This window comes from Manis pentadactyla, chromosome 4, assembly GCF_030020395.1.
Source record: "Manis pentadactyla isolate mManPen7 chromosome 4, mManPen7.hap1, whole genome shotgun sequence".
NCBI lineage: Eukaryota > Metazoa > Chordata > Mammalia > Pholidota > Manidae > Manis > Manis pentadactyla.
The window spans coordinates 146,551,404-146,578,793 of record NC_080022.1 but is presented as its reverse complement, the minus strand read 5'-3'; the positions used below and the strand labels follow the sequence as shown (position 1 = coordinate 146,578,793).

The 27,390-nt window shown below is 47.8% G+C and overlaps 2 protein-coding genes across 2 annotated transcripts; both read right to left on the bottom strand.

The window, feature by feature from the left end:
* Positions 1-10,939: 10,939 nt before the first annotated feature.
* On the bottom strand, positions 10,940-12,642 carry LOC130683683 (C-C motif chemokine 13-like). The gene is made up of 3 exons (XM_057501945.1): positions 12,315-12,642; positions 11,633-11,746; positions 10,940-11,196 (listed from the first exon to the last, which is right to left on the bottom strand). Exons 1-3 carry the CDS (start codon positions 12,385-12,387, stop codon positions 11,129-11,131), a joined length of 255 nt encoding a protein of 84 aa, XP_057357928.1. The 5' UTR covers positions 12,388-12,642; the 3' UTR covers positions 10,940-11,128.
* An 8,299-nt stretch (positions 12,643-20,941) lies between these two features.
* On the bottom strand, positions 20,942-22,890 carry LOC130683682 (C-C motif chemokine 8-like). Its single transcript, XM_057501944.1, has 3 exons — positions 22,729-22,890; positions 21,801-21,918; positions 20,942-21,383 (listed from the first exon to the last, which is right to left on the bottom strand). The coding sequence occupies exons 1-3, from the start codon at positions 22,802-22,804 to the stop codon at positions 21,278-21,280; spliced, it is 300 nt and encodes a 99-aa protein (XP_057357927.1). The 5' UTR covers positions 22,805-22,890; the 3' UTR covers positions 20,942-21,277.
* Positions 22,891-27,390: the final 4,500 nt, after the last annotated feature.

Sequence of the window (27,390 nt, the reverse complement as noted above, 5' to 3'; positions counted from 1 at the left end):
CACAGGATGCACTGGAAAATGGGCTGTGGGCCGAGGTGGGGCTCAGGCTGTTCACCTACCAATCCAGGAAGAGAAAGGCTCTTCAGGGGTCTTTTCCAGCAGCCTATGGGCATGTCACCTGAATCATAGGGGGGCTTGCTTTAGGTGGGCATATTTTGGAGTCAAATTACTGCTACTTCCTGCCCCTGCTTCCTTGCTCCACAGGGTGGAATTGTGGGGGCTTTTTTCTCACTGTTCCTTGCAAAGCCGGCACCATGCCCTGGCTTTCAGGTGGGGAACAGAAATCCCACAGGGCTTCCCACCATCCTAGGGGCCCTGACTTGCCCACCTTTCTCTGACCACAGCCCAGCTCTCCAGACAGGAGACATTGCCAGAAAATATCACAGAGGAAGAGCGCTGCCTGGGTGTTAAGAGGCAGAGCTGTCTTAAGGGCTCTGTCACTGGGTTCCATGTGACAACATATTTTTCCTTTCTGGGCCTCTGGCTCCTCATCTGTAATGTGAGAGGGCCCACCCCCCATTTGTCCTGCTCTGTGGGGACTGGGGTCCAAAGGGAGAAGGACAAAGGGCCGCCGGTGTCCTTCTGGTGCCAGTCTGTGCACACCCAACCTACACCGACTCCTCGGGTAACTCACAGTTGCTTGGCAAGGTGGACATTTTTGATTCAGGGCCAAACAGCTCAAGAACCACAAAACTGAATCTGCGACACTTCTGGATCCAAGCCCATGTCTTGGGCTTCTTTGAACATCTGGCTTCCTGGGTGTTAGAATCTAAGTTTTAGCTGGAAGCATTTTAAATGTGGCTTGGCTCTTAGGGTGGGGAGGGTCTAATGTCTCAGGGGTTGGGATCAGCTCTGTTAGGCTCTGTTGCCTTGATCCCCTTTGGAGAGGGAAGGGTGACCCACCCAGCAGGCTCCTTCAGCATCATAGGCCTGACTCCAGGGGCCAGTCACACAAGGGATGGCTGACGGGCTGTTTGGGGCATGGTTTGTGGGCAGGAGTCTACCTGCACGTGGAGGTCCAGACAGTCACTTAATGCCAAACCAGAGAGGGTCTTGGTGGTCATCCAGGCTAGGGGCTTCTGATGGAGGGAAGCAGTAGGGGTGGATTACCCGGGGAGGCTTTTCAAGATACCCCACTGCCCTGGATTTAGAGTACAGAGGTCCAGAGTGAGGTTTAAGCACATGTCTTTTAGTACAAGTTTCCCAAATGGTCCTAATAGGATCCCATTTCCAGGGAAACAGTCACTGATTTAGGCCACCTCCCAATCTTTAGGTGAGGACACTGAGGCCCAAGAGGGGGTGAAAGATGTGCTCAAAGGCCCACAGAAAATGAGCAGCGGGGCCCAGAGAGTCTGGCTCCTGATTCTCATGCTTTCTCCCCTGAAGAAACCCACCTCCTCACCTGTCAGCCCACCTAGACTCTTTCAAAATTCCCAGCCCGACTGCCTTCCCTTCATTCTGTCCCACAGCCTCTAGCATGAGCCCCTCAGTCCACACCACACATCTGGCCACAACCTTGTCCTGAGCAAAAGATTGTGTAGGGCCCTCCGCTGCCCACAGGGTCAAGTCCCAGGGTCGGAGCCTAGAACCGGGATCCCGTGAGACCTGGCCCACGGTCCTCCCGGCTTCACTTCTGGCCACTCCCTGCGGGCCGGGATCCTTCCCCCACACTGCAGCGACACCAGCCTCCACACTGGCTAGTCTCGTGCTATAAAACAATTGTTCGATTTTCCTTAAGAAATATGTCACGTTTGTTTTCACAAAAGCCTATAAGCAGGTGTCATTATTATCCCCATTTGGACATACAGCCCAGAGGTTAAGCAAGTGAAGTCACACAATACATACCAGGGGCTGGGGCCCCGAGCCAGGAGGTCTCCCCGGAGCCCACTCTCATAACCACGGCTCCCCATCCTCTCCACCCTGCCACTGGGGAAATCCCACCTTCATCCTTCCAGGCCCAGTGGAAAGGCCATGCTGCACCCCAAAGAGCCCCCTCACACTGGGCATGCACCACCTCTGGCCTGCGCATTATGGCGTCCTTACCTGTCGCGCCCACTCCCTGGTTTGTGTGTTCGGTTCCCTCTCCAGGTCCTGGATCTTGTGGTCAGGTCTCTTTGACCTGACTGCCATGCCGGAGCTGGCACCAGTGGCCCTAGGAGTATGTTTGCTGAGTGAATGAGTGAAGGAATGAACTAATGATACCTGAGACCTGGCACCAGGATCCCGCACCGCAGTGCCCCCACCAGCACCCTCAGACACTGCAGGCAGCCTGGTCTCCACCGGGTGTGCGAGGCGCAGGAGACAGTGTAACATAATCAGGACTTGGGCCTGTGGGCAGCAGAGTATGTGGAAATCCTAACCAAGGGGCCACTTAGTCGATGCTCAATGAAACAGTACTCTGCTCCCCTATTCCCCTCAATCCTGGACCATCTGAGGCTTCATCACATGAATTCGGCTGCATAGCCATGTCCCCCATCTGGTCTCTTTCCTGTCTAATCTGGTGCTGCCCAGCTTTCTGTTGGCACCTGTGAGCACAGTGTCCTCTCTGGCCCCTTCCTTGGCACCTGGCCCCAGCTGCCTCCTGGAAGTGCAAGCCTAGCCCCCAGCACAGTGTCCCGGCTCCCCAGTGCCTTGGAATGCACAGCCCTGTCTTACGTTTTCCAGGGCCTCTTGCACTGCACAGCCATTGAGCTACTGGGCTGACAGCAACACAGCCCATCGTGCTCGGTGAAGTGTGAATGTCTCGGCTGGGCTTACAAAGTTCTGCAGCATGTGGCCGACAGGGCTCTAGCTGCACGGCACTGCCACTGTGCCGCTCACTCGCCGGGGCCTCCCCGTGCCTTCCACCTGGTCTGCTTGTTCCATCTTTATCGGCCAACTTCCTGCAGGCTGCCCTGCCTGAGCTCCCAGGGTAAAGCAGGCTCGCCCTTCGGAGTAGGCACCCTGAACTATCATCACTGCTTGGGGGCCCGCACTCCTCCCTTGTCTGGGAGCTCCTGGAGGGCAGGAGTCCCTGCGTCGTGGTCTGCATTTCTGCCCCAGGAGTGCAGTGACTGTTGGCTGGAGAAGAAGGAAGAAGAGGCCTTAACATCACTATTGCTGTCCTCTGCCATGGATGAGAAGCAGAAGGCCTGGAGGTTAGGGGAGTCACACAGGCAGCAAGTGGCAGAATTAGGATGAGCTCCGGCCCAAATCCTGTGCTTGTTTATGCTGCACTCCACTGTCTCCAGCACCTCGCACACCTCGGTGGAGACCAAGCTGTGTGCAGTTTCCAAGAGTGCTGGTCGGGGTGCTGCTGTGCGGGATCCTGGGGCCAGGTCTCATTCCTGATGCATTCATTCATTTGTTCATTCCTTCACTCATTCACTCAGCAAACATCTTCTGAGGTCCAATGTGCCAGCCCCCGTGAATTTCTCTGTCCTGATCTGTAAGGATCAGGCTGAATTGTAACTGGCAAGCAAGCAGGGAAGGCCAGGCTCCAGTCCACACCAAGGCAAGAGGCCTGGGAACCCCTGGGACCTCTGGAGGAGAGGCTATCAAGTTGAATCTGTACCTGAGCTCTGCTTGGTCTCCACCAATCCTCAGTAAATTGGTGCCTATTTCACAAAAGATGACTAATACAAAAACCCTTCTACAGGCACTTTCTGGTTTTCTAACTGCTAAGGAAAAGTGTGTTCATATGAATAATGGTTCAGCATGCATGCTGAGAGCAAATCTTGTTTATCAGTCCATCCTCTGCCGTTCTGACCCATCTCATGCAAGTCCACACGTATTTTTTGAGTTACTTTTGCCCTCACCTTTGTGCAGGGCCTAGAGAAGAAGAGGCCGAGTTGGGGTGGGGGAGATACCCCCAGGGAGCCCTGGGCTTCTGTGCAACAGGAGCCGTGCCTGGTCCTTCAGGTGCTGAGGGAGCTGAGGAGAGGGCGTGACTAAGTCTTCCTTCTCCCCCTTTTCCTGTCCTGGGCTCGTGATGGCAGAAGTAAAGGGGAGATAGGGGAGGTGATATCCTGGAGAGGCAGCCCCATCCCCTTCTTGAGTGAGCCAGGCTGCACCCCCAGGAGGCAGGGACAAGTGAAGTATTTCCTGAGTGGCCCCATTGGCCCAGCACCAGGTCCCAAGTGAGCCTAAAACACCGACAGTTACACTCAGCAGTTAAAGCACACACCTTTATCTCTTTTAACCAAAATGACAGTAGAGGAATAAAAAAGACTCCAGCTGCAAGGACAAAGGGCAGTGACAATGGCGGGTTAGTGGTTCCATTACTTCCAGTCCTTTCGGGTGGCAGGAGCCGGTGGGATGGATGGGCATGGCTGGAGCAGAGCAGCAGGTGGTGAGGGCCCGGCTGAAGGAGCATCTCAGAGGCGGCCGCGTGGCAGTCTGATCACCAGTGTTCAAGTCCATCACCTCGTCTCTGCAGTGAATTCCCATTATGACCTTGGGAAAGTCAGTTCCCTCCTTCTGAGATGCCTTTTTCCCATTTGTAATATAAACATATATCACATCTATATCTGTAAAATACACTGGATACCTGATTCTCATCTTCTGGTGCCTGAATTACCGGGGGTTTTTCCTCCTAACATGTGTAGGCACATATGTTTTGATTCTGATTCTGGAACAGGGCCAAAGCATTTGCATTTTTCTAAAAACTCTCCCAGGAAACTTTAAGAGCCATTGTTGCAAATGGTTTTCAGGGATCTTTCAGCCCTGACGTGAGGTGTTAGGCTGGAGAATACACTGAAAAGAAGGGCTGCAGGGATACAAGGCCTGCATGTGGGTGACGCAGGGACAGGGGGTTTCCAAGGAGGCTGAATGACTATCTGTTGGAGAGAGCAGAAGGGGCTTTATGGAGACAGTGGCATTTGGAATGGGTAGAAAGTTCTCAGAGGAAGGCAACGAGGAGGGCCCCACAGGTGATAGAGTAGGAACAAAATCTTAGAGATAGGAAAGCGTGCAGCATTCTCAAGGGACTGCAAATATTCAAACATGCAGGAATCAGTGGAGACGTTGCATGAGGAGCCAATGAACACCAGGGTGAGCAGCCTGTACTTCATCCAACTGACAAGGGGAAGCCATGCAGGTTTTTGAGCCAGAGAATATGCCTTCGGAGCAGATCAGCCTAGCCAACCCTCTATGGTTATATGATGCATGTGGGCCTCATGACTTTAATACCTGGATGTGGCCCAGCCAGTTATATTTTCTTGAGCACCTACTGTGTGCTATTTATTCCAACCACTGCGTGCAGTGTCTTCACGACTTGGCCCTTCTGTAGCTGTATAGTCGCATCCCTCTCCAGCCACCTCCCACTCCTGTCACTCTCCTGACCTCACACTCCAGGTCTTTCTGACCTCTCGGAATGAATCTGCTCCTTGCTGCCTCTCTGTCCTGACATAAGCTGCTTCCTCTATTGTCACGCCCCCTCCCATGTCAGCCCATCTGCGGGAGACTCTGCTTAGACAGCATTCCCCTGGGAGGCCCCCAACACCTGTGGACAGTGCCCCGTTCTCTCTGCCCTCCACATATCCTCACAATGGATGGTTTTACTTGTTTATCTGAGTGTCAAAGGGCAGTGAGTCAAGGTCAGACGCCACACCTCACTGGGAGCTGTCTTCCCTGGGCCCATCCAAGGACCTAGAACACTGTTGAAGTGTGGAGTGATTGAAAAACTAGAAATACCAAGTAGTGGGCCAGGCACTTGACACAGCAGATCTCATCTAATTCTTATCCACATCCTGAGACACATGTTACTATTTCCATTTTGCAGGGCATGTGACTTGGGTGGGTTTACTCAACCACTAATTTTTAGAACTGGGGTTCAAACACCGGTGTGTCTTGGTCCTGGTCCAAGGTTCTGCTGCTCTGCCATTTCCTGGGACAGTAGCTCCATCTCCGCATGGAAAGACGTGGGGTGGGAGAAGCCCCAAACAGGCCACTTCCTCTCACCCACCTCTCTCCCTGGCTCACTCAGCAGGGACAGCTCCTACTCGTTTTCTCAAGATCCTTATCTGCTCCTCCACTCAGGGAAGTTACCCCACACCTTGCACACCACCCAGGAGAGGTGGCAGGAGTTTTCCATGTGGTCACTGGACACGAATAACGTTCTCTTCTCTCTGTGACTTCCCCACCTCTGCACAAGGTCTGGGAAACCCCACCGAGGCCTTCTAATAAAAAGCTCTGGCACTGCAGGATGGGTCAGGGGGAGCTCTTAGCTCCACCAGATGCATTGAGGCTGCTCCACAGGGGCCTGCGCCGCACTGCCCAAGATGAAGCTCGTCACTACGGCCCTGGCATGTCTGCTGCTGGCTACGATGTGGCCGCAGGATGTGGACAGCAAGAGCAGTGAGTGGGGCTGGAGGCACCTTGGGGAGGGCAGAGGTGCAGGCAGGCACTCTGGGGTTGGAGCGGACTCACTGCCTCCCTCTCCCCTCCTCTGGGAAGAATACTTGCAGGAGAGGCAGAATGGAGGACTTGGGTGGGGTGGGGCAGGGGCGCCAATCCGAGAACCGTGAGTCTGGGGCAAAGCCAGATGGCTGAGCTGCTAGCTTCAGCAAAAGGAAGCCCTGCCTCACCCAGGCCTTGCAGACTGATGGAGGGGAACTGGGAGGTTACGTAGGCCAAGCCTGAGGTCCAGAGCAGGGACTGGGTTTTGTTTCCACAGTGTAGCAGGCAGAGTTGGCAGTCAGGACTTGGGGCTGTAACAGCTGGCTCACCGTGGGCAAGTGACTAACTCTCAAATTCTGGGTTCTCCATCAGTGAAATGGGATCGATAATGCCCACCCCCCGAGGCTGTTGAGAGAATACTGACCTAATATGAGGCACACGAAAGGGGCTTTGTAAACAGTAGAACTAGGAGGAAGGAACCAGGATTGGAACGCAGTTCTCTGGGGTTGCGGGTGGGAGAGAGCGTGCTCACGGCTCACAGCACAGTGGCTGTGAGTGGGGGCTGGGGGCCCGGGGAGGAGGGCCTCGTGGAGAGGGAGTGGGGAGCTGCCTGTTGAGTGTGTGGACGCTGTTGCCTGTCATTCCATCAGTTTGAACTCCTTGAACAGTTCCTAATCCTGCCCCAGGTCCATGGATCACAGTTGCCCTGCATGTACCAGACTCACTAGGCCCCCAGAGTGTGGGGTCTAGAGCCCTTGAGCCCCAATATTGGGGTGGAACTATACACTCATGGTGGGCTGTCAGAACTGGAAGGGCTTTTAGAAATCGGTCTAGGAAGTCCTATTTCACAGATGGGAGTCTGTGCTCATCTTGATCAAGGCCACACAGCTCGTGTGTGGGGAGCAGGGATCTGAATTCCAGTGTCCCGACTCTCCCTGAATATAGAACTAGGTGGCTGGTGACACAGTGCTGCACCAGAGCCCCCTGGATGTGGTGGTCCCCAAGCCTGGGCCTGTCCCAGAAGGCATTTTTTAAAAACAAAGTCCTGGTTGAGAAATGGATGCAAACCATTTTTGTGCTTCTTTCCTAGTGATTGTGTCATCCTCCAACTGTTGCTACACATTTGTGGAGAAAAAGATTTCCCAGAAGAGAGTTCAGTGTTACAGAAACACCAGTTCCTCCTGCCCCTACCATGCTGGTATAATGTGAGTGGCCCTCCCTGTCAGCCCCCAACTCCCTCCTGCAGGGAACAGAAACCGGCCCACATGCAATTAGAATGGCAGACACGAGATGGAGCTATTCACCACCAGATTAAGGTTTCCAAACCCAGCCCGCGAGGCCGTCAAAACCTTGGGTGCAGAGCCGGGCTGGGCGCTTGGGGGAGCGCTGCGCTTCCTCGTAGGTGCCAGGAACTGGGCTCCCCCAAGTGACTTGCTTCTTGGAGCGCCAAGCTATCAAGAATTATATCTTAATACTTTGTACCCAGGGGAAGGAATTGTTTTAAATCTCCAGGAATTACTGCGTAGTGGAAAAAATAAGGGGTAGGGCTCACAATTAGTGCCTGCTTCTGGATTTGCCAACCTCTAGCCTTGGGCGACTGTGGGCAGGTAACTCGCCTGCACCTTATTATCTGGACATTCCTCTGCATCTTTAGCTGGGGAGAGGCTTCAACATGAAGTTTGACTGACGTCGCTTACTCATGCCACTCAGTGTCTTTAAGGCACTTTCAGTGTATTATTTCTGCTGAGTTTCTTGAGGCACACACTTTCATTATCATGAAAACTGAAGTTCAGGGAAGCAGAGAGATTTGTCTAAGCTCACTCAGATAATAAGGGCAGAGTTGGTCTATAGCTTAGATGATAGCCATATTTAGGAGGTGGGCAGTCCAGAAAAGAAACGCATGTACAAACACACACAGGGAACCCAAAGCAATGACTGAGGATCCCAGATGGACACAGACACATGAAAAGATGGAGCAGGAGTGGGGGCCCTCGGAGATATTCTAGGTGGAAATTTTCCGGGCTAGCTAATCCTCAGAATGTCTCCAGCCTTCACTCCACGCTTGTACACTGAACTGTGCTCTCCAGAAAAGGGGTTCAGGAAACTCAATTTGATAAGCTCCCCCTGAAGCTTGGGTGTCCCTCCCAATGTGTGAGCCACACGTCTCATGCAACAACTTCATTTTACAGGCCCAGAGAGGCAGCTTAGGGGCACCCAGCAGCGAGGAGTGGGAGGTGGGACTTGTGTGTGGCACCCAGGGGTGACTCAGATGACTCAGCTCTTTTGTTCTCTGCCCACAGAGTCGAGCTGAAGGGAGGCCAAAAGATCTGTGCCTTGAACACAGCCCGATGGATTAAGAATGTGTTAAAAGGGATAAAAACCTGCCCGTGAAAGCACATGTGAGCAGATTCTTTTCCACCCTGGACTCCAGAGACCTCATGGTGTCACCTGTCCCTCCAGCCTCTAACCCCACATCAGTCCTTTTGCCCAACTTTGCCAGGTTCTGGAGGGTCTGCTTGGTCTTGATAAGCTATGTTGTTGCACTTTACATATTTAAATTTTGGAATCTTCATCTCCTGCTTCCCTGGACCTCTTGTACCACAGGAATTCCGGGGTGCAAATTTGATTGGCACTGGGGGCCTGGGGACAGGGGCATGTGGGGGGGGGAGAGCGGGCACACTTGTTGGACTTGGTGCCAGTCCTCCTTGTCAATAGGATCCAATAAATGACTGACATCTCCCAGCTGACTGCCTTTGTCCTGGGGGGGTGAGCGTGCATTCACAGCTGTGATGCAGATTCTCTGCTTCTGGGTTTGGCGGTGAGGGTAGGCTCAGTGAAGCAGCAGGCAGGGAGCTGGACTGAGTCCATGTCTGGGTGCAGGAGCCTCTCCCTCCCTTTCGTGCCCAAAGGGGCTGATGTCATCCAAAAGTCACAGCTGCCCTAGCGGGAGGGGATCTTGTGAGTTCTTCTGCCTCTAAGATGTTGTTAACCCCATTTGATAGATGAGGTGACCAAGGGCTGGAGAGGGACACCAACAGGCATGAGGATACAGAGCAAGTCAGGGAGAGATCTGGCACTCAAGCCCAGGGCTCCTGCTTCCCAGGCCAGAACTCCTTCCCGTGTTCCAAACTGCCAAGTGACCACCTGACCCAGCAGGGCTCAGGAACCCTCTCTCCACTGGAAAGACCCTGCAGAGTTGGTTAGCAGGAGCTTGTCCTGGGAGGGAAGGGTCCTGGTGAGTGTGCAGGCCCAGGTGGGTCCTAGATCTTACAGAGGTGCCAACGCAGCTCATCCTCTCACCTGGGGAAAGGCAGCTTTGGGAAGAGCAGGAGAACCCTTCACGAGCAGGAAGACGAGGCCCTGTCCCTTCCAGAGGGACAGTCAAAGGCTTTAGCTTGTATAATGCATGACTCTAGGGAGAGTAGCAAAGGAGGGAAGTAAATTCTGGATCTCAGGACTGGCACCCTTTAAAGGCCAGTGTGCTGGCTTTAGGGGAGAAATTCCCTGCTTTGCCCCATTTCCTCTTGCCTGGACTATTGTAGTAGGGTGCTCTCAGTTCTCCCTTGACAGCTTTATCCTGCCCATGGCCACAGGCTTCTCTTCTCGGCCTCCCCTGCCCTGGCATTCCCCTGCCCTGGCATCCCCCTGCCCTCCTGATGGCTCCAAAGCCTTCAGTACATACCTCCTGCCTTCAGAACTAACTCCAAACTCCCCATCTTGGTATTGCAGTTCCTCTCAAACCATGCCTCAACCTTCCTTTCTAAGCAACTCTAACGTTTCCATTCTGGAGCCCGAAGTGACAAAATGGGGATTTTTCCTCCAGGCCTCCTCCTCACTTTTCTATTCTGCACCTCTTCTAGAGAATCTTTGCTATGACTATGCTGTGCTATCCTCCAAGGCCAGTTGTGCCCAAGTCCCACCCTCTCTCTCTCAAGTCCAGGGCTAACTAGGACTGGGGCATCTAGTGGTCCCCTGGGGGTCAGGTGCACGTAATGTCTGTATTACTCTGGGGACTGCTCAGTGCCGGGAGGCATATGGGTAGAGGCCAGTTAGAAGCTGATGCTAGCGACTGGAACACTCGTTCTAGAATATGCTGGGATGGCAAGCCAGGCCTTCCCTGACACATTCAGAGGAGCCCAGGTTGGCCACTGGAAAGGCCTCGCTATATCCTCATTCCTCTGGCGCCCCTGCCATCCACCTGCACCTCGGAGCACTGCTTACTGGTCGGGCTAAGAAACACTGTTAGAGATTTTAAACAAAGTGTATTTTCTGCAAAGAGTCAGCAGGCTTATGAATTGCATTCTTCTGTTACATATTTAGTAACACCTTCCAATCACAAGGCACTCTCCTCCCTAGACTGCCTTCATCTCCATGATCCTCAGGGAATGCTCACAACCCCTGGAAAGTTAAGCAGGAGGGAGACCTGCTCCCTCCAGGGGAAAGATCTGGGGCTCATCAAGGAACCAATTGGCTTGAGCTCTTGCTTTTTTTTTTTTAAAAAAAAGATCACCAGTATTCAAAATAAACACCAAACCAGCAACAATTCAAATACTATTAAATATTACTTATGACATAGTACATTTTATATCCCAAACAGAAACCACCCTACTTGAAAATGACAGCAAAATTAGTCCAGGGTATAGACAGGAAGGCTGGAGGAGAATAAACAGTCATTTCTCATACTCCGGCTTCGTCTCAGTGGTTGGAAGAGTTCTAGTCTTCTGGGTATGAGATTGTTGATCTAGGTGTTTCATGTAATTCTGGACCCACATCTCCTTTGGGGAGACACAGATGTCCTTGCCCAGTTTTGTTCTGAGGCTGAGGGTGAAGGAGTGCCATACAGTTAGATGGAGCTCTTTGAGGGTTTTACCTAAGAGATGACTCACTGGATTCCAAAACCTGCTTGGCCCACATGCTGTAGGTAAGGGGGCCACCCTGGGACAAGAGGAAGTAGGGGTGTGGGAAGAAGGGGCCTGTGGAGGTAGTTGCCATTTTTGCCACCCTAGGAGGAGCTGGCCTGGCATCTGCCAAAGCGGCGTGGGGGTGTGAGCTAGGCTGTTTAGGGAGTGAGGTGGCCCTCTCTGGGCCAGTTTATGATGTAATAATAGATGGCTTTGGATTACATAGTCTGGGTAGATCTTATCCTCTGATATAAGATCCCAAATTAGTCTGACGTCTGTCTTCTGGGGCAGAACTTTGAATTGGAGGTGGGGAGGGAAGGGGAGGGGGGAAGGAGGACGGGTTTTCTACCCACATGACAGCTTCTGGGGACATTGGCTGCTGGTGATTCGATAGCTCTTCAACTTCTGCAAGGGGATCCTCTTATTATTAAATGTAAAACAGCAAGTGGACAGGGCAATGAGTGCATCTAGAAATAAAGTCACAAAGAAAAGGCCTTTTAGGAAGTGCTCGGGTTTCCTCAGCATGAATGCAGCAGGACGTGTCTGTGGGGGAAGGAAAGCAAAGAGTTAGGAATGGATCTGATGTGCCCCAGGTCCAGTGCTTCCACCCCGGTCCCGAGGTGGGGTGGGACCTGGAACATGTGGCTTAAGATTTTGAAGTCCCTTCTCTCAGCGGCACGGTGGGGATGCCTCACTGCTGAGCAGGAGAGGCCAGTGTGACAGGTCCTGGATATGGCCCCCAATCTGCAGAGTTTGGGAAGATCAACTAGAGTCAAAGAGAAGACCCTGGATTTGGAGAGGGCAGCTTAGGTTTTATTCTGGTTCTGGGATGACTGCAGGTGTGGGGGTAGGACCCCTCCTAGGCCCCACCTGGGCTTCAGCTGTCTGTCTATAAAATTAGATGTGTTAAGTGCAGCTCTGAGGATCCCTGGTGCTCTGATAGGCTCAGAAGTGGGACAGTTTGACTTAGGCCTTCCAAAAAGGAGAGAGAAATGGAAGAAGAGGGAGGGAAAGAAGGAGAGAGACGGAGCTTACCTGGCTGAGCGAGCATCTGGGTGCTGAAGGTGGCTGTTGTGAGCAGCAGGCACAGAAGCGCTGCAGAGACCATCAGGTCGGAGGCTGGGCGTGGGACCTTCAGGGCGAGATGGGTTCTGAGGTTGGCTCAGCCTGTCTGCTCCTCCAGCTGCTCTGCCTGCCTTTTATAGGAAGCAGTCGGTGGGGGAGCTCCCAGAGGGATGGACAGGGTCATGGTCAAGTCCAGATGGAGAGGGGTCCTGAATTTGCTGAGCTGGAGGCTGGGCTTCCAAGGAGTTTTCCAGGAAATGCAGGCGGGAAGCTGTGGGCTGCAGCAGGGCGGGCACGGTTTCCTTCCAGCTGCCCAGGCCAGAGGAAGCGGGAACACAGATGTGCCGTCACCACCCCAGGCAGTGATCCAAGGAGCTGTTCCATGGCCTTGCTTTCTCCAAAACGAAAAACAACCCCCGTAGAGAAAGAGCACTGTGCAAGGGCTTCACACAGTTTGTATTTAGTCCTGACAAGGTGTCCCCCATTATCGCCACACCCATTTACAGATGAAGACGCTGACAGTAAATAACTTGTCCAAAGTCTCTTGGGGAGTGAGTGGTGACAAGGGAAGAGAGAGCCAGTGTGCTTACATATGAGTACAGGCGACTTCACGCTTGCATTGAGCTGCAGAACCCTCTTTCCACCCAAGTTTTATGAGGAAGTCCAATGCTTGAGACAAATCAAAGACACATTCTGATGACAGGGGCTCCTCACATAACATGCTTGTGCGATGTCCCCTTCTACCTCTCAGGCCCATGGAGATAGAGTTGAAAAGCACTGATTTGCCCAGGCTCCTTGTTTTCCAGAAGCACTATTGAGTTTCTAGAGCTGTTGGCAGGAGGGGGTGGGAGAGAAGGGCAAGGACGTGGTTCCTTGCTTCTGTGACTGGCTCCCTCCTGTGACGGATGTGTGCCCTAGCCAAGAATGGGGGCTGCAGTGGGCATGGTGGGAGGCCAGGAACAGCGGTGGACTCCCACTGGAAACCTACAGGGCCCTCTGCCTGAGTGACCCACTCCCCGTCTCAGTCCTGGCTCCCAGACTTGGCTCACTTCTTGCACCTGCCTGGAATACCCTCCCCTCGGTTTTCCATTCTGGTGAATCCTTCCACTCTGGCAAAACTCCAGTGAGAGTAAAAGCAAGGAAATAAAGAGCTACGATGAGCGAAATAGAAAGTGACATATATTAGAAAGGCTGGACAAATCCCAAAGTTGATTCTTTGGCCAGTCAATAGTGAAGCTAGCGCTCTCTTGAGACTGACCATGAAAATAGACAACAGTAGAAATAGAAGAGGGTGTCACCACTCAGCCTGCAGACACCAAAAAGAAAATGAGAACCTTATGCCAATAACCAGAATTTGGATGAAATGGATGAATTTCTAAAAAAATATAATTTACTATATTGCAGGAAAAAATGAAAGAGCAAGTCACTCTAAAACTATTAAAGAAATTGGATCAGCAATTGAAGATCACTCTGAAAACATTCAAGAGTTCTAACAGCTGGCTTTTCCAAGCATTCCAAGAACTCAATTCCAACTTCACACAGTCTCTTCCAGAGTATATCAAGAGTGTACACTCTTCAGATTGTTTTATTTATGAGTCCTACATAATTTTGATACAAAAACTTGTCAAGAACCACATGAGAAAAGACTGCAAGCTGTCCTTCCAGATGCATTCTATTCTCGCCCATCCTCTTTTCGGGAAGCCAACCTGTGTGGATCACGTTAATGAGACTGCAGGTCTTCTAGCTTCAGGTTGGGCTCGGACACTAGGAGCCTCTCAGGCACTGGAGAGGGAGAAGAGAACAGCTGAAGCACCCATTTCTCTGCTATTCCTCCTGGATGCAGCCCTCAACCAATGGCTTTCTCATCTAAGTGGCCTTTTTCATCTAGTTTCGGGGAACCAGTGCCTGTACTTTAGGGGTGGTCACCACACTGTTACTAGCCTCTGAGGACTGAAGCACCCCTCTGGTTTCTTTACACCCAGACCACATCTTGGTAAATAGGCTCTTAGGACACCTTCCTCAAATCATTCAAGTGTTACCTATTTCTTTCCAGGATCGTGACCAACATAGGTTTAGGTACTGGAAATGGCTCCTGGAAGTAGACCTTCTAAGGGGAAAATGGAAGTTCCTATGGCCAGGATCCTCACCCAACCCTAAACTACTTGATGATGTAATTGGCTTACTGCTTCACACCCAGAGGCAATAAGCTATTATTGACTGAGTCACTATATAAAGAGCTGTGCCCAGTGCTCTGGGTAGAGGCAGAGATGGAGGAGCATTGTGGACCTGCAGACTGCTGGATGCAGACATGATTCTTGTGCTCAACCTATCACCAGGAGAATAAAGCACAGGTATAAATCCTTTTACCCCAAGAACATTCCATTGTCATTTCTCAGTCTCACCGAATCCATAGTGAACTTGCCTGGGGCTGAAACCTTCAAGCAAGACACCTTCCAAACAGGGTTCTGGGGTTGGGTTGCTTATATGTTTTAGAAGCACCACAGTGGCATCTGTTAGCATCATGAATACTTAAGCTGTTACCAGTAGTTGTACAGCAGACTGTGTTTTGACAAGCCCTCAAGATGATTGTGATGTGCACTAAAGTTTGAGGATCATGGAATTACAGCATATCCCCTGGCCTTCTCTGATCTAAAATGAAGCCTCCAGAGAGCTCTTAAGGATGCTGCTCTTTCATCAAGGCCTCATCAAAGCATCCCTTAATGTCTTGGTAAAGGAAGTGTGTCTGGCCTTTCCTGGGAGTGCATCTTGCATACAATAGATCCAACCAAACAGATCTACTTTCCTGAGCCTTTGGACTCCTTCCTAACATCCCAGGGATGTTTCAGCATTTCAACTTCATTAACCGTAGGCTTATTTTCCAGTCTAGACTCCAATCAGCCAATCTAGCTGAACATTAACATCACTCCCAGGCACTAGTGCCAACACATTAAATCCTGAATCCTGGGCAAATATGCCCATGTCAATGAATTTGACCAATTGCACCTTGTATATTATTCTTACCTCGGATCTTCCTCCAAACTGAGTAGGTGAGACATTCAACCCACACATATGTAAGGGCTCCTGTCTGTCCTTCCCTCTGCTTCAGGACCTAATATCTCATGGGAAAGTGTGTTTAAGAGCCTGTAATCTGGGTTCAATCAGACATGGGTTCTAGTCCCATATCCACCATTTACTGATTATGTGATTTGGAGGAAACTGCTTGGTTCTGTTAGAGGAAACTGATGGCTAATTATTCCGGCCTTGTGATGTGAGAATTGAATAAGACAATGTGTGGAAAGTACCCAGCACAGGGCCAATGACATCCATTTCTGACCAGTTCCCAGCTGATGCTCATGCCTCTGGTCAGGCTCATGCCACTGTTGTAATGGAGCTGGTTTGGATCTCAGTGGGAGGAATGGGATCCGGGGGTTGCAGAGGCTGGACGATGGTGCTTACCAGGCAGCAGAGACAAAGTGGGCACAATTACTCCGAGGAGCCCCAGGACTGGAGTGCCAGTAAGTGTTTTGATCAGCAGGAATCTGTGACCGTGATTATGGGCTCCCTAGGCATGAGATAGATGAGGTGCTTACTAAGATACTGCTTCACTTTAGCAGAAAATTCTAGGTTTCATGGGCAGAAACCTAATGTAAGTCTATAGAACAGAATCATGGCCTTTCACCCAGTTACTAGATTTAAGCCAGTTCATAGATCCGGAGTGCCCAGAAGGGTGGGACCCAGTTCCCTTTTAGGAAGGACCATGCAATGCTAGGTTGCAAGATTAAATATAGGACACTTAATTAAATTTGAATTTCAGATTAACAATGAATACATTTTTAGTATAATTATACCCTTGGCAATATTTTTGCTAAATCTAGAAACTCACAGGTTTATACTGTATATCTTCCCCAAGCCTTCCCCAGAGGAACCTGCTGCCATATAACCAGGGTGACTCTGCACTGGGGAAAGAAATACTGAGACCTTCTGGGATTATCTGATATTGGCTTTAAATGGATGGTATTCTCTGGACCCCTGAAAATCCGGTCAACCCACCACTCAGAGTGAGAGTTTATGGAGGTTCTATACCAGTTACTCAGTTATGCCAGGGCAGAGCTCAGCTAGCTCTTCTCTGGCTCAGTCACCTTTATACAATATAAGTCTCCTAGAACTATAGAATCCTGTGATTTTGGAACCATTAAGTTGCTGTGGCATCCTGCAACGTGCCTGTAGCCAGGGGAAATCTTAGTTCCCTGCTGTCTTAGATGAGAACATGTAAAGTTGGCTTCACTTGACAATGTGGTTTTCAGAGGCTTGTTTACCCACTGAAGTCTGTTCTCATGATTTTTCGGGAAGCCCTGATGTGTAACAGATTAAAAGTAAAATTGCTCAGGGAAGCAGAGCTGGGCCACCTAGTGCTTAACACTTCTCCCTGTCCATCTCACTGTACTCTTCAGGGTTCTAAGGACTATTGAGCCACAGCAACCTTTGAACTTTATAGAATGGATACCCGACCACTGGAGTGGCTGATGGAAAGGGAGGGGGCCAGCACTGACTGGCCTTCTCTGCCCTCAGACTCGGTCTCTCCAGAGAAAGGCAAAGCCTGCAGAGGAAGAGGATACTGTCATTTTGACCCTGGAGGAGGAAAGTCCATCTACCAGCCCTGAAAACAGTGCAAGACTGCTTGCCTTCCTTCTTGCTTCTGACCACCTTCTCTCCCAGATCCATGTTTGCTTCTAATAGCTCATCCCCAGTAACATTCTTCTCATCTGGCCCAAACAGGAATTACTCGAGGCCTGGCTTACATTGTGTGTCACTCACATAGGCTTCCAGCTGATGCCAAATCTTTCTCTGAAATGGTTAAAAAAATTTTTCTTTAACAGAAAACAAAAGCACTAATAAAAAAGGAACATATTGATAAATGGACTATATTAAAATTAGGAAGCTGTTTTCATCAAAAGGCATCTTTAAGGGTGTGAAAAGGAAAATCACAGATTATGAGAAGATACTTCAATTAACACACCTGACCAAAGATTCCCATTCAGCATATAAAAAATGCTTCTAATACATGAGAAAAAGATGCCAATCTAAAAAATCTTAAAAAATGGACAAAAGACAACATGGACTAGGACCCAATAAAGGAAGATATTGAATAAACATTTGAATAGATGCTCAACTGCACTAGTCATGAGTAAAAGGTCAACTTAAACCACAATTATCTGGATTACATGCAACTATCCTCATAATCAGAATGGCTAATTTATAAAGAATGACAGTATGAAATGTTGCAGTACCAAATGTGGAACAACTCTACCTCTCATACACTGCTGGTGGAGTGAATGTAAATTGGTGCAACAGCTTTGGAAAATATTTGGCAGTATTTTGGAAAATTATTGGGTGGTTGAACGTATGCTCAACTTGCACATATCTATGATCCATGTATGTAGTTCAATCTGTCAATTATCTATCTATCCATGTATCTATTATCTACCTTTAAAACCTTGAGTTCACATCAATACCTCCAGTTTCAGGCCAACACAATAGTATTTTTTCTAGCCTTCCAACATTCCATTTTTCCTCTATGGAAACTTCTCCAACAGCAAGTGACTTGGCATCCATTATCTTCAACACTTTTACTTATTTACTAAATTCCTCTCCATGTCACCATTTTAGTAGCTATGTGGCTGACTCAGTCCCAGTTCTGTTGGTCCTGACTTGTAAGCCACCCTCATACCCAGTCCGGCCAAATATGCTGGTTGAGTCCATGGTCTTGGCCCCACCGTTGGCCCCAAAGGGCTCACTGGTCTGATCCCCATCCCAGCCCCAGTGCTGGTGAATGCATCCACCCAATGCCCAACTGAATTGCTGGCCCCGACCAGTGAATTTGCCCAGTGATATCCAGAGATTGACCAAGAGGAAGGAGAACAAATGTTGACTGTATCAAACAATGAATCAGTAAGACAGAGCCTGAGACAAGGACCAGTGTGTAGATAGTTTCATCTGGTAATTGTCCCCAGGGATCAGGACTAAGAATGAGATGGAGAAGGTGGAGAGGCCAACGCAAGTATACATAGTCAAGGTCAGCATCACGGGCAACGGGAGGGATTCTCCTAGGACTACCTGAGAAGCCTACAGATGGCTCCCAGAGTCAGCCTGCGGGAGGATGGGCGGCAGAAGTCTTCACTTCTCCATCCTTCACTGGTGGAAGGTGGAAATCACCCAGAGAGTTCCCTCCCCAAAACATCTGAGTCTCATGATGTGCCTGCCAAGCCAACCCCTGACCCTAGATGGCACCCAAAGCAAGAAGCGAGGAGACACAGAGAGCAGATGTCAAGAGAGTGAAGTGAGTCGTAGCCTGTAGCAAACCATCTGCCTGAGCCAAGGGCAAAACCAGAGGTGAGCCCAGGAGAGTGCCTGTCGGCTTCAAGTGACTTTCCCAGTTCCTGGCCCCCTTGACAAGGGGATGAATCGGACTCACAGATATGAACCAGTCAACGTAAGGGTGTTGATTTTCAAAACACCAATATTCTAATTAAAGCACATAAAACAATAATGTAAATGAAATGACACATTAGTTAGGACATTGGTGTTTAATGTAATTAAACAATGTTCATTGTGATTTGAAATATAATGGCATAATGCCAGAGTGCAGATAGCTGGGCAAAGCTCAGAGCAAACAAATGGGCCATGGCCTGGTGTCAGTTTGGAGTGAGTCTTCATGCCTTGGATTTGTGGTCCAGCTGCTTCATGAAACCCTGGGTCCAGATCTCATGGCCAGCTGGGCCTTGAGGCTGTGGAAGAGAGTAGTTGGAACTGGATAGAGCCTTTTGTGGCTGGGAAGTGTTCCTCTTACCCAGCGGACACTTAGGTGCCTTATTGTTCTTGGGCTTGGGTCACTCTGCTGGCTTTTAGTGGAAAGCTTATCTCCAGGCAGTTGACATATCTGACTTACAGGTTTAAGGCAACTGGCTGGCTCGGTGGTTTGAGTCACAAGCACTTTACCTCCCCACCTTACTCTAGCCAACGGGCTTGACCAAGTTTCCAAGAGATGTGGTTCTGGAGCTGGAGGGGGCTTGTAAGGTCACCTGCCAGATCCCCTCACTTCCTGCCTGTGACGCAGCATTAGCTCCAACCTTGCGCGGCATCTTAACACCAGAGAGAGATGCGCCGGAAGTGACAGTGAGCGTCAGGATCAGTTCTGGGATCAGAACCCGTCTCCCGCCTTGCCATGCTTCCCAGCGAACTGGAATTGTGGCATCTCTCCCTGTGACCACAGTGACAGGCGCTGAGGAGCTGGATCAGCAGGGCAATGATCCTCTTTCCCTTAGAGTGAGGGGTGTGGCCTTTGGGCCTCAGAATGGTGGCCCCATGTCTCAAAAAGAAGCCAGCTATGCTCAGAAAATACAAAGGAATCCTGACTTTAAGAGTCAGTTAAGGAAAGGAGTTCCCATTCCTTCAAATCAATGCTTGAGAGTTTTTAGGATTTAGGGGTTAGTTTTTAGGAGTTGGGGGCACAGTAATGGAGATTGACTCATTCTGTGCCTCAAGGACATCTGCCCCGTCCGTGGTTGCTTTGTGAGATCTTCCGAGAAGGATGTATGTCCCGGGTCAATTGTTCTCCCCTTTCTGTAACATTTGACTTACCGCTCTGTCTGGCCTATTCTTCCCAGCTTTACCCTCATGACTCATGACCCCCCTGTTCCAGAGCCCCTGCCTCTCCCCCGCACCATTTCAGTGGCCTGCTCTCTCTCGGCCCTCCCTCCCGCACTCCACCCTGTCCTCAGACACCAGGTTACTCCTCCTGATGCACACCTCTGCCCATGGCCCTTCTTTCTTGCCTAGCAAACCTCTTACCCACTGACTTCTGAATCTGAAATTCAAGAGCCCCTGAAATCTGGCTCCAGCCATTATTTCTAAACCCCAAACTCCTCCATCTTCGCATAGTCCGGCCAGATGGAGTTCCTTCCTCCAGCCTACAACCTTCCTCTCCCTCCTGCACCAGCTCTGAAGAACACTTTCTATTTGCCACTGCATTGCACAGACCAGTCCTATTAAAGACTCATCTTCAATGAAAAGCCTTAAGTGGGCTTCTAGGTGATAGACATCTAATTTCCCCTTAGATTTGGCTTCACTCCTCGGATATTACAGGTTTGAGAATTAGTTAGATGGAGACAACCTGGGGTCATGGAGAAAAGTGTGAAGACTCCTGCAAGAGATCAAGAGAGAGCCTGGGCAAAGAGGTGTGGCGAGAAAAGAAATGGGCTTCAAGCTCCTATTGAATAAAGGCAGGTGGTATTAGGGGCTGGAGCCAACGGGCTGAACAGCCTGGTCTGTCCTGCTAGATTCTCCATGAACCACAGTTGTATCCAAAAGACTTCTTAGAGGCTGGCTTCCAAGCCCTGAATTGCCAGCCATTGCTGCCTTCCTCCCTGCCCGGTTTAATGTTACCCCATGAAAAATAAGACCAAGTTGTTTAAAACTATGTATTTTTTCTCTTAGAAAATTCCACAGTCGTCTAATAATAATAATTTCAACAACAACACTGCACAGTACACCTTTGACATACAGGAGCCCTGATTTCCTAAGAATACAGACTTGTTTTCCTCTGATGACCCACAGAGGGTCTTACAGCACTACGGACAGGTGTGGAGAAACAGTGACATCACGCCATGAACTTAACTGTTTTCACAGAAGAGAAAACATATCACCGGACTTTGTATTTCACATTCATTAGGATTTATGGCAGGTACAGTCAAAACATCAATAATTTAAATATAATTAAATATAATTTAAGGAATATTGTTCCTTTAATTATTAAACGAAGTACCTCTTTTTGGATATTGTAATAAAATAATATCGCTCTGCACCTAGGCAAGGCAGGGGAGAATAAAGAGAATTTTCCTCAGGCTCTGACTGTCTCTCAGTCCAGGTATGAGGGTTCAAGGCTTCAGCATTTGGGACTTTCGGTCCAGATGCTTCATGGACTCCCAGACCCATTTCTGCTTGGTGTCAGCACAGACCTCCTTGCTCAGTTTAGTCTTGAAACTGTGAGGGGAGAGGGCACAGTTAGATGGAGTGCATTGAGGATTTTGCCCCTTGGCCCCTAAACCTGATCAGCCCTTGCTCCCTGGGTGACGGGCTTGGATTAGGACCAAAGTAAGTGGGGGTGGGGGATATGGGAGGTAGAGGCCACAGAAAGCAGCTCTGCTCTTGTTGATCCAGGGAAAGCCCCCCAGGCTCCTGGCTGGAGGAATTTGGGTGACCTGACCAAGCGCCCAGAAGGGGACCACAGAGTATGGACTCCTTCTGTGGGCTTTGTTTCTCTATGGGGTAAAGGGCTTTTTGCATTAGGTGGTATATTTTTCTGACTCGTTTGGATGTGCATCCTGACGTCTTTCCCTTGTATAGAACCCCAAAGTCTGACAACTTTTGGCTGTGGGCACCAGGGGATGTTCTACTTACATCACAGCCTCCTGGGGACACTGGCTGCTGGTGATTCGGCTGTAACTCTCCAGCCTCTGCATGGGGACCTTCTTATTGACCACACCAAAGCAGCAGGTAATCGGGATGGACACAGAATCTGCAAAACATTTCACAAAAAATGAGTGATATATGATGTTTCGTAAGCATGCATTTCTAAGGGAAGGAGGAGAAGGTGGGAGAAGACAAACACATGAGCTCTGTCTAGGACCCACCACTCCCACGTTCAGTGCCTTATTCTGATCCCACAGATAAAATGTTGCCCTTGAGCTGGTTTCCTCTATTGAACTATGGGGCCCCTAATTGTTGACAGGGATGGAGAAATCTTGAGTAACAAGGCGAATCACTAGAAGGTCTCCTGATCCCAAACCTCTGATGCTGGACCTAAGTTCTAAGACCTTGTTTCCCAGCTTCTCATACCCATGGGTTTTAGAGCCAACCTGTGTCACATGCTGAGATGCCTCTGGGTCCTTCCCTCCTTACACAGCCACTGTTCTGGAAGCTACACTGGACTATAATCCAAAATATGAAACCTCAAGCAATTGTTTATTCCTCTCCACTACTGCCTGAAATGTCCTTCACATCCCTGATGAGAAATGGTGCTTCCTTCTGTGACACATTCCCATGCAATGTGAGTGCCATTGAGATGGTGGCTGCATTCAGTGTCTCTTCCCAAAGCTGGTGCCAGGACTGATCGCGGGGACCAGCCCCAGCAGCCTGGGTGTGTCTGGCTCTGGCTCTGGCCTGACTAGCTGTGACACGGTGGCTCTTCTTATTTCCCATCTTAGTCTCATTTTCTTCGGCTTTGCCATGTAGCCTATGCAGCAGGCACGGGGTGACTCCTGCTGGGAGCTAGTATCTGCCCAGATGTCAGTTCAGACGTTAAGCCTTAGGAAGAGAGGAGCCTTACCCGGCTGAGCGAGCACCTGGGCGCTGAAGGCGGCTGCTGTGAGCATCAGGCACAGCAGGACAGCAGAGCCCTTCATGCTGGAGGGTGAGCACGGGAGCTGCAGCTGAGAGTGGGAGGTTTCAGGGTTGGTCTCAGCCGCTCTGCTGCTCTGGTGGCTCTGGCCATTTTGCCCGCCTTTTATTGGGAGCAGAGAGCGTGGGCAGGGTCCTGATCAACGAAGGATGAAGTAAGACCCTGAGTATGCTGAGTAGGCACCAAGCTGGGGTGATTTCCCAACACCGAGAGAGGGACGCTCTGCAGTTTCTATCATTTTCTTAGACTATGTGGAGCAGTGGTGGAAGGGTGTGTGACTGTGTCCAGCAAAGTATAGGAAGTAACCTCATTGGACTCTTAAGGACAGTGATTTCTTTGAAATGGAAAATGATCTGTCAGAAAGGAAGAATGGAAGCTAAGGTCATAGTGGAGTACCGAGAACTGAGGGCCTGACCCTCCCCAGGACCCAGGAGGCCCACGATGGCGCCCTTTGTCTTAGCACTCTCTATCAGACTCTAGTCCCTTCCATCCTACAGTCAGGCTCCTTTAGAAGCCCACACAGGTGGCTTGCGGGAACCTGGGCAGAATGGGAGAATGCAGGAATCTTCAAGTCTCAGGGCCCTGGAATCTTGTGGCATGCAGCCTAAGAATGACAGCACGTGCTGATCGTGTGGGATGGTGGTTTCCAAATATTTATTCAGGCATTCAAGTTTCTCTCCAAGTGAAATCATATAAAGAAGCTAATATTTCATGCAGATCCAGGTAGAAATGGTTTATCTGAAAAATGCCTCCCAATTCCCTTCGTTCACACACAGTGGAGCAGGGAATGGGGGCTCAAAGGGAAGAAGTTAGGTTTGCAAATCACTGACCTTTTCTACTTTCCTCCTCTACGTATCTACCATTATAGAATATAGAAGTTCTACTGCCCTAAAATCCCCTGTTTTCAACCTGTACATCCTTTCTCTTCTCCCCCACCCCAAATCTCTGGCTATGACTGATCTTTTTACTGTCTCTGTAGGTTTTCTTTTTCTACAATATCATATAGTTTGGAATTATGGAGTACATAGCCTTTTCAGACTGACTTATTTCACTAAGAAATAATTCATTTAAGGTTGCATGGTGTCTTTTCATGGTCTGATAGTTCAGTTCTTTTTACTGTTGAATAATATTCTATTCTGTGTATGTATCACAACTTGTTTATCCATTTGTCTATTGAGGGACGCCTTGGTTGCTTCCAGTTTGGGGAAATTATGAATAAAGCTGCTATAAGCATTCATGTGCAGAATTTTGTGTGGACATAAAATTTCAACTTATTTGGGTAAATACCCAAGAATGTGACTACTGGATCATATGGTAAGGACTATGTTTAGCTTTGTAAGTTGCCAAATGGGCCTCCATTTTGCATTCACTGCTAGCAGTAAATAAGAATTCCTGTTGCTCCACATCTTTGTCAGCATATGCTATTATCATTTTTTTATATTAACCATTCCAGTAGGTGGGTAGTGATATCTCATTGTTTTGATTTGCAATTTCCTAATGACATGATATTGAACATATTTTCATATGCTTACTTTCCATTTGCATATCTTCTGTGAGATGTCTTTGGTGAGATCTTCCACCTGTTTTTAAATAATGTTGTTTGTTTTCTTGTTCTGGAGTTTTAAGAGGTCTTTGTGTATTTTGGATACAAGTCCTTGAAAGGGTATGTGTTTTACAAAGATATTCTCCCAGCCTGTGTCCTGTCTTATTCCCCAGTGGTGTTTTTCACAGAGTAGACATTTGAAGAAGTCCAGCTAATCAGTTATTTCTTTCATGAACTATACTTTTGGTGTTGTATCTATAAAGTCATCACAAACCCAAGGTCACTTAGGTTTTCTCTTGTTATATTCCAGAAATTTTATAGTTTTGAATTTTACATTTAGGCCTTTGATCCATTTTGAGTTAATTTTTGTGACAGGTGTAAGTCTGTGTCTAAACCCATTTTTTTTTTTTTTGCATGTGTTTGTCAAGTCGTTCCAGAACCATTTGTTGAAAAGATTATTCTTTCTCTATTGATTTGCTTTTGCTCCTCTCTAAAAAACAGCTGCCTATATCCATGTGGGTCTTTTTTTTTTTTTTTTTTTTACCAATACCACATTATTTTGGTTAGCATAACTTTAAAGTAAATCTTGAAGCTGGATAGTGTCAGTTCCCTTTGTTCTCCAGTAGTGTGATAGCTAGTCTGGCTGTTTTGCCTTTCCACATAAGTCTTAGGATCAGTTTGTTAATATACACAAAATAACTGGGTGGGCTTTTAATTGGGATTCCATTGCATGTATAGATCAAGTTGGGAAGAACTGATATGTTGACAATATTGACTCTTCCTATGCATTAACTGGAATATTTCCCCATTTATTTAGCTCTTTATTCTTTCTTCAAAGTTTTATAGCTTTCATCATATTGATGTTGTACATATTTTCTTGGATTCACTCCTGAGTACTTTTTGGTGCTAATATAAATCGTACTGTGTTATCAGTTTCAGGTTGCAATTATTCACTGTTGGTATATTGGAAAGTAATTGCATTTTATATATTAACCTTGTATCCTGTAACATTGATATAATTACTTATTAGTTGCAGTTTTTTTTTTCTTATTTTTCTACAACGACAAGTGTGTCTTCCACAAAGACAGTTTTATTTCTTTCTTCCAAATCTGTAAATATTTTATTCCTTTGTCCTGTCTTATTGCATTAGCTGGGATTTCCAGTATGATGTTGAACAGGAATGCTGAGAGGAGACGTCCACATCTTGTTCCCAATGTGATGTGTTATTTAGAATTGTTTAACCTCCAAATATTTTGGGATTACCCAGGCATCTTTCTGTTATTGATTTCTACTTTAATTTCACTTTGATCTGAAAGTAGACATTACACAATTTCTATTATTTTAAAGATTTTAAGCTGTTTTATTACCCAGTATGTGGTCTATGTTGGTAAATGTTCTATGTGATCTTGAGAAGAAATTGTATTTGTTTTGTTGGATGAAGTAGTCTATGGATGTCAGATCCAGATGATTGCTTGTACATATATTCTTTTGGCTTTTCCTGTTGGATCTGCCCACTACTGATAGAGGTGTGTGGAAGTCTGCAATGTGATAGTTGGATTTGGTATCTGACATTAATTTTGGTAAATTCTCAGCCATTATTGCTTAAGATATTTCTTCTGTTCCTTTCTCTTTTCCATAATCCTTTTGGTATTCCCATCCCATGTATGTTATACCTTTTGCAATTGCCCCACGGTTCTTAAGTATTCTGCTTCATTTTTTTTCCCATTCCATTTTCCCTTTGCATTTCAATTTGGAAAGTTTCTAATGACATATCTCCAAGCGCACTGATTCTTTCCTTAGCTGTGTCCACTCTCCTGGTAGGCTTGTTGTTTATTTTTGTTGCAATGTATTTGATTTCTAGCCTTTTGTTTTGGTTCTTTATTAGTGTTTTCATCTGTATGCTCATATTTGTCTGTTCTTGCACATTGTCCAATTTTTCCATTGGAGCCCTTAGAACAATAATCATGATTATTTTTAAGTCTGGGTATGATGATTCCAAAATCTCTGCCATTTGGTTCTGTTGCTTGCCTTTTGCTTTCAGACTGTTTTATCCTAATCTATGGCTTCTTTTCTTTTTTTTTTTTTTTTTGAGTCTTCAAATTCATAAACACATAGGTCACTTCATTTATTTAGTATTTAGGTCTTGATTTTTTTTTTTTTGTAGATAATTATTTTTTATTGAAGGGTAGTTGACACACAGTATTACATTACATTAGTTTCAGGTGTACAACATAGTGATTCAACATTTATATACATGACAATTCTGGGTACCAGCTATCACCATACCAAGCTGTTACAATATCTTGATTATATTCATTACATCCCGGTTACTTATTATTTTACCATTGGAAGTGTGTACTGTATTTTTTTGTTGTTGTTGTTTTGTTTTGTTTTGTTTGTGAGGGCATCTCTCATATTTATTGATCAAATGGTTGTTAACAACAATAGAATTCTGTATAGGGGAGCCAATGCTCAATGCACAATCATTAATCCACCCCAAGCCTAATTTTCATCAGTCTCCAATCTTCTGAGGCATAACAAACAAGTTCTTACATGGGGAACAAATTCTTACATAGTGAATAAGTTCTTACATGGTGAACAGTACAAGGGCATATGGCTTATTTTCTTAACAGTGTCTTTCACAGAACAAAACTTTTTAGTGTAATAAAATCTAATTTATCATTTTTTTCTTTCATAGATCTTTCTTTTGGTATTATATTTAAAATTTCATCATCAAACCCAAGGTTGTATATTGTCTTTTCAATGAACATTTCTAGATTTTCCACAAGTTATTTATTATTCCCCAATAATCCTGAATGCTAAAGGCACCATAGGATTCCGTATATAAATGCACCATAATTAATTTAAGCATTTGTCCACAGCTGGGAATTATACAATTTCCATTCACAATAATAAACAATACTTGTGAGATAGCTGATGTAACATTATCATTAATATCTATATTCAATTCCACAGCTAAGAGATTATCAGATAAAATGTGTGCATATCATAAAGATTCTAGAGTTTGACAGAATTGAAAATAGAAT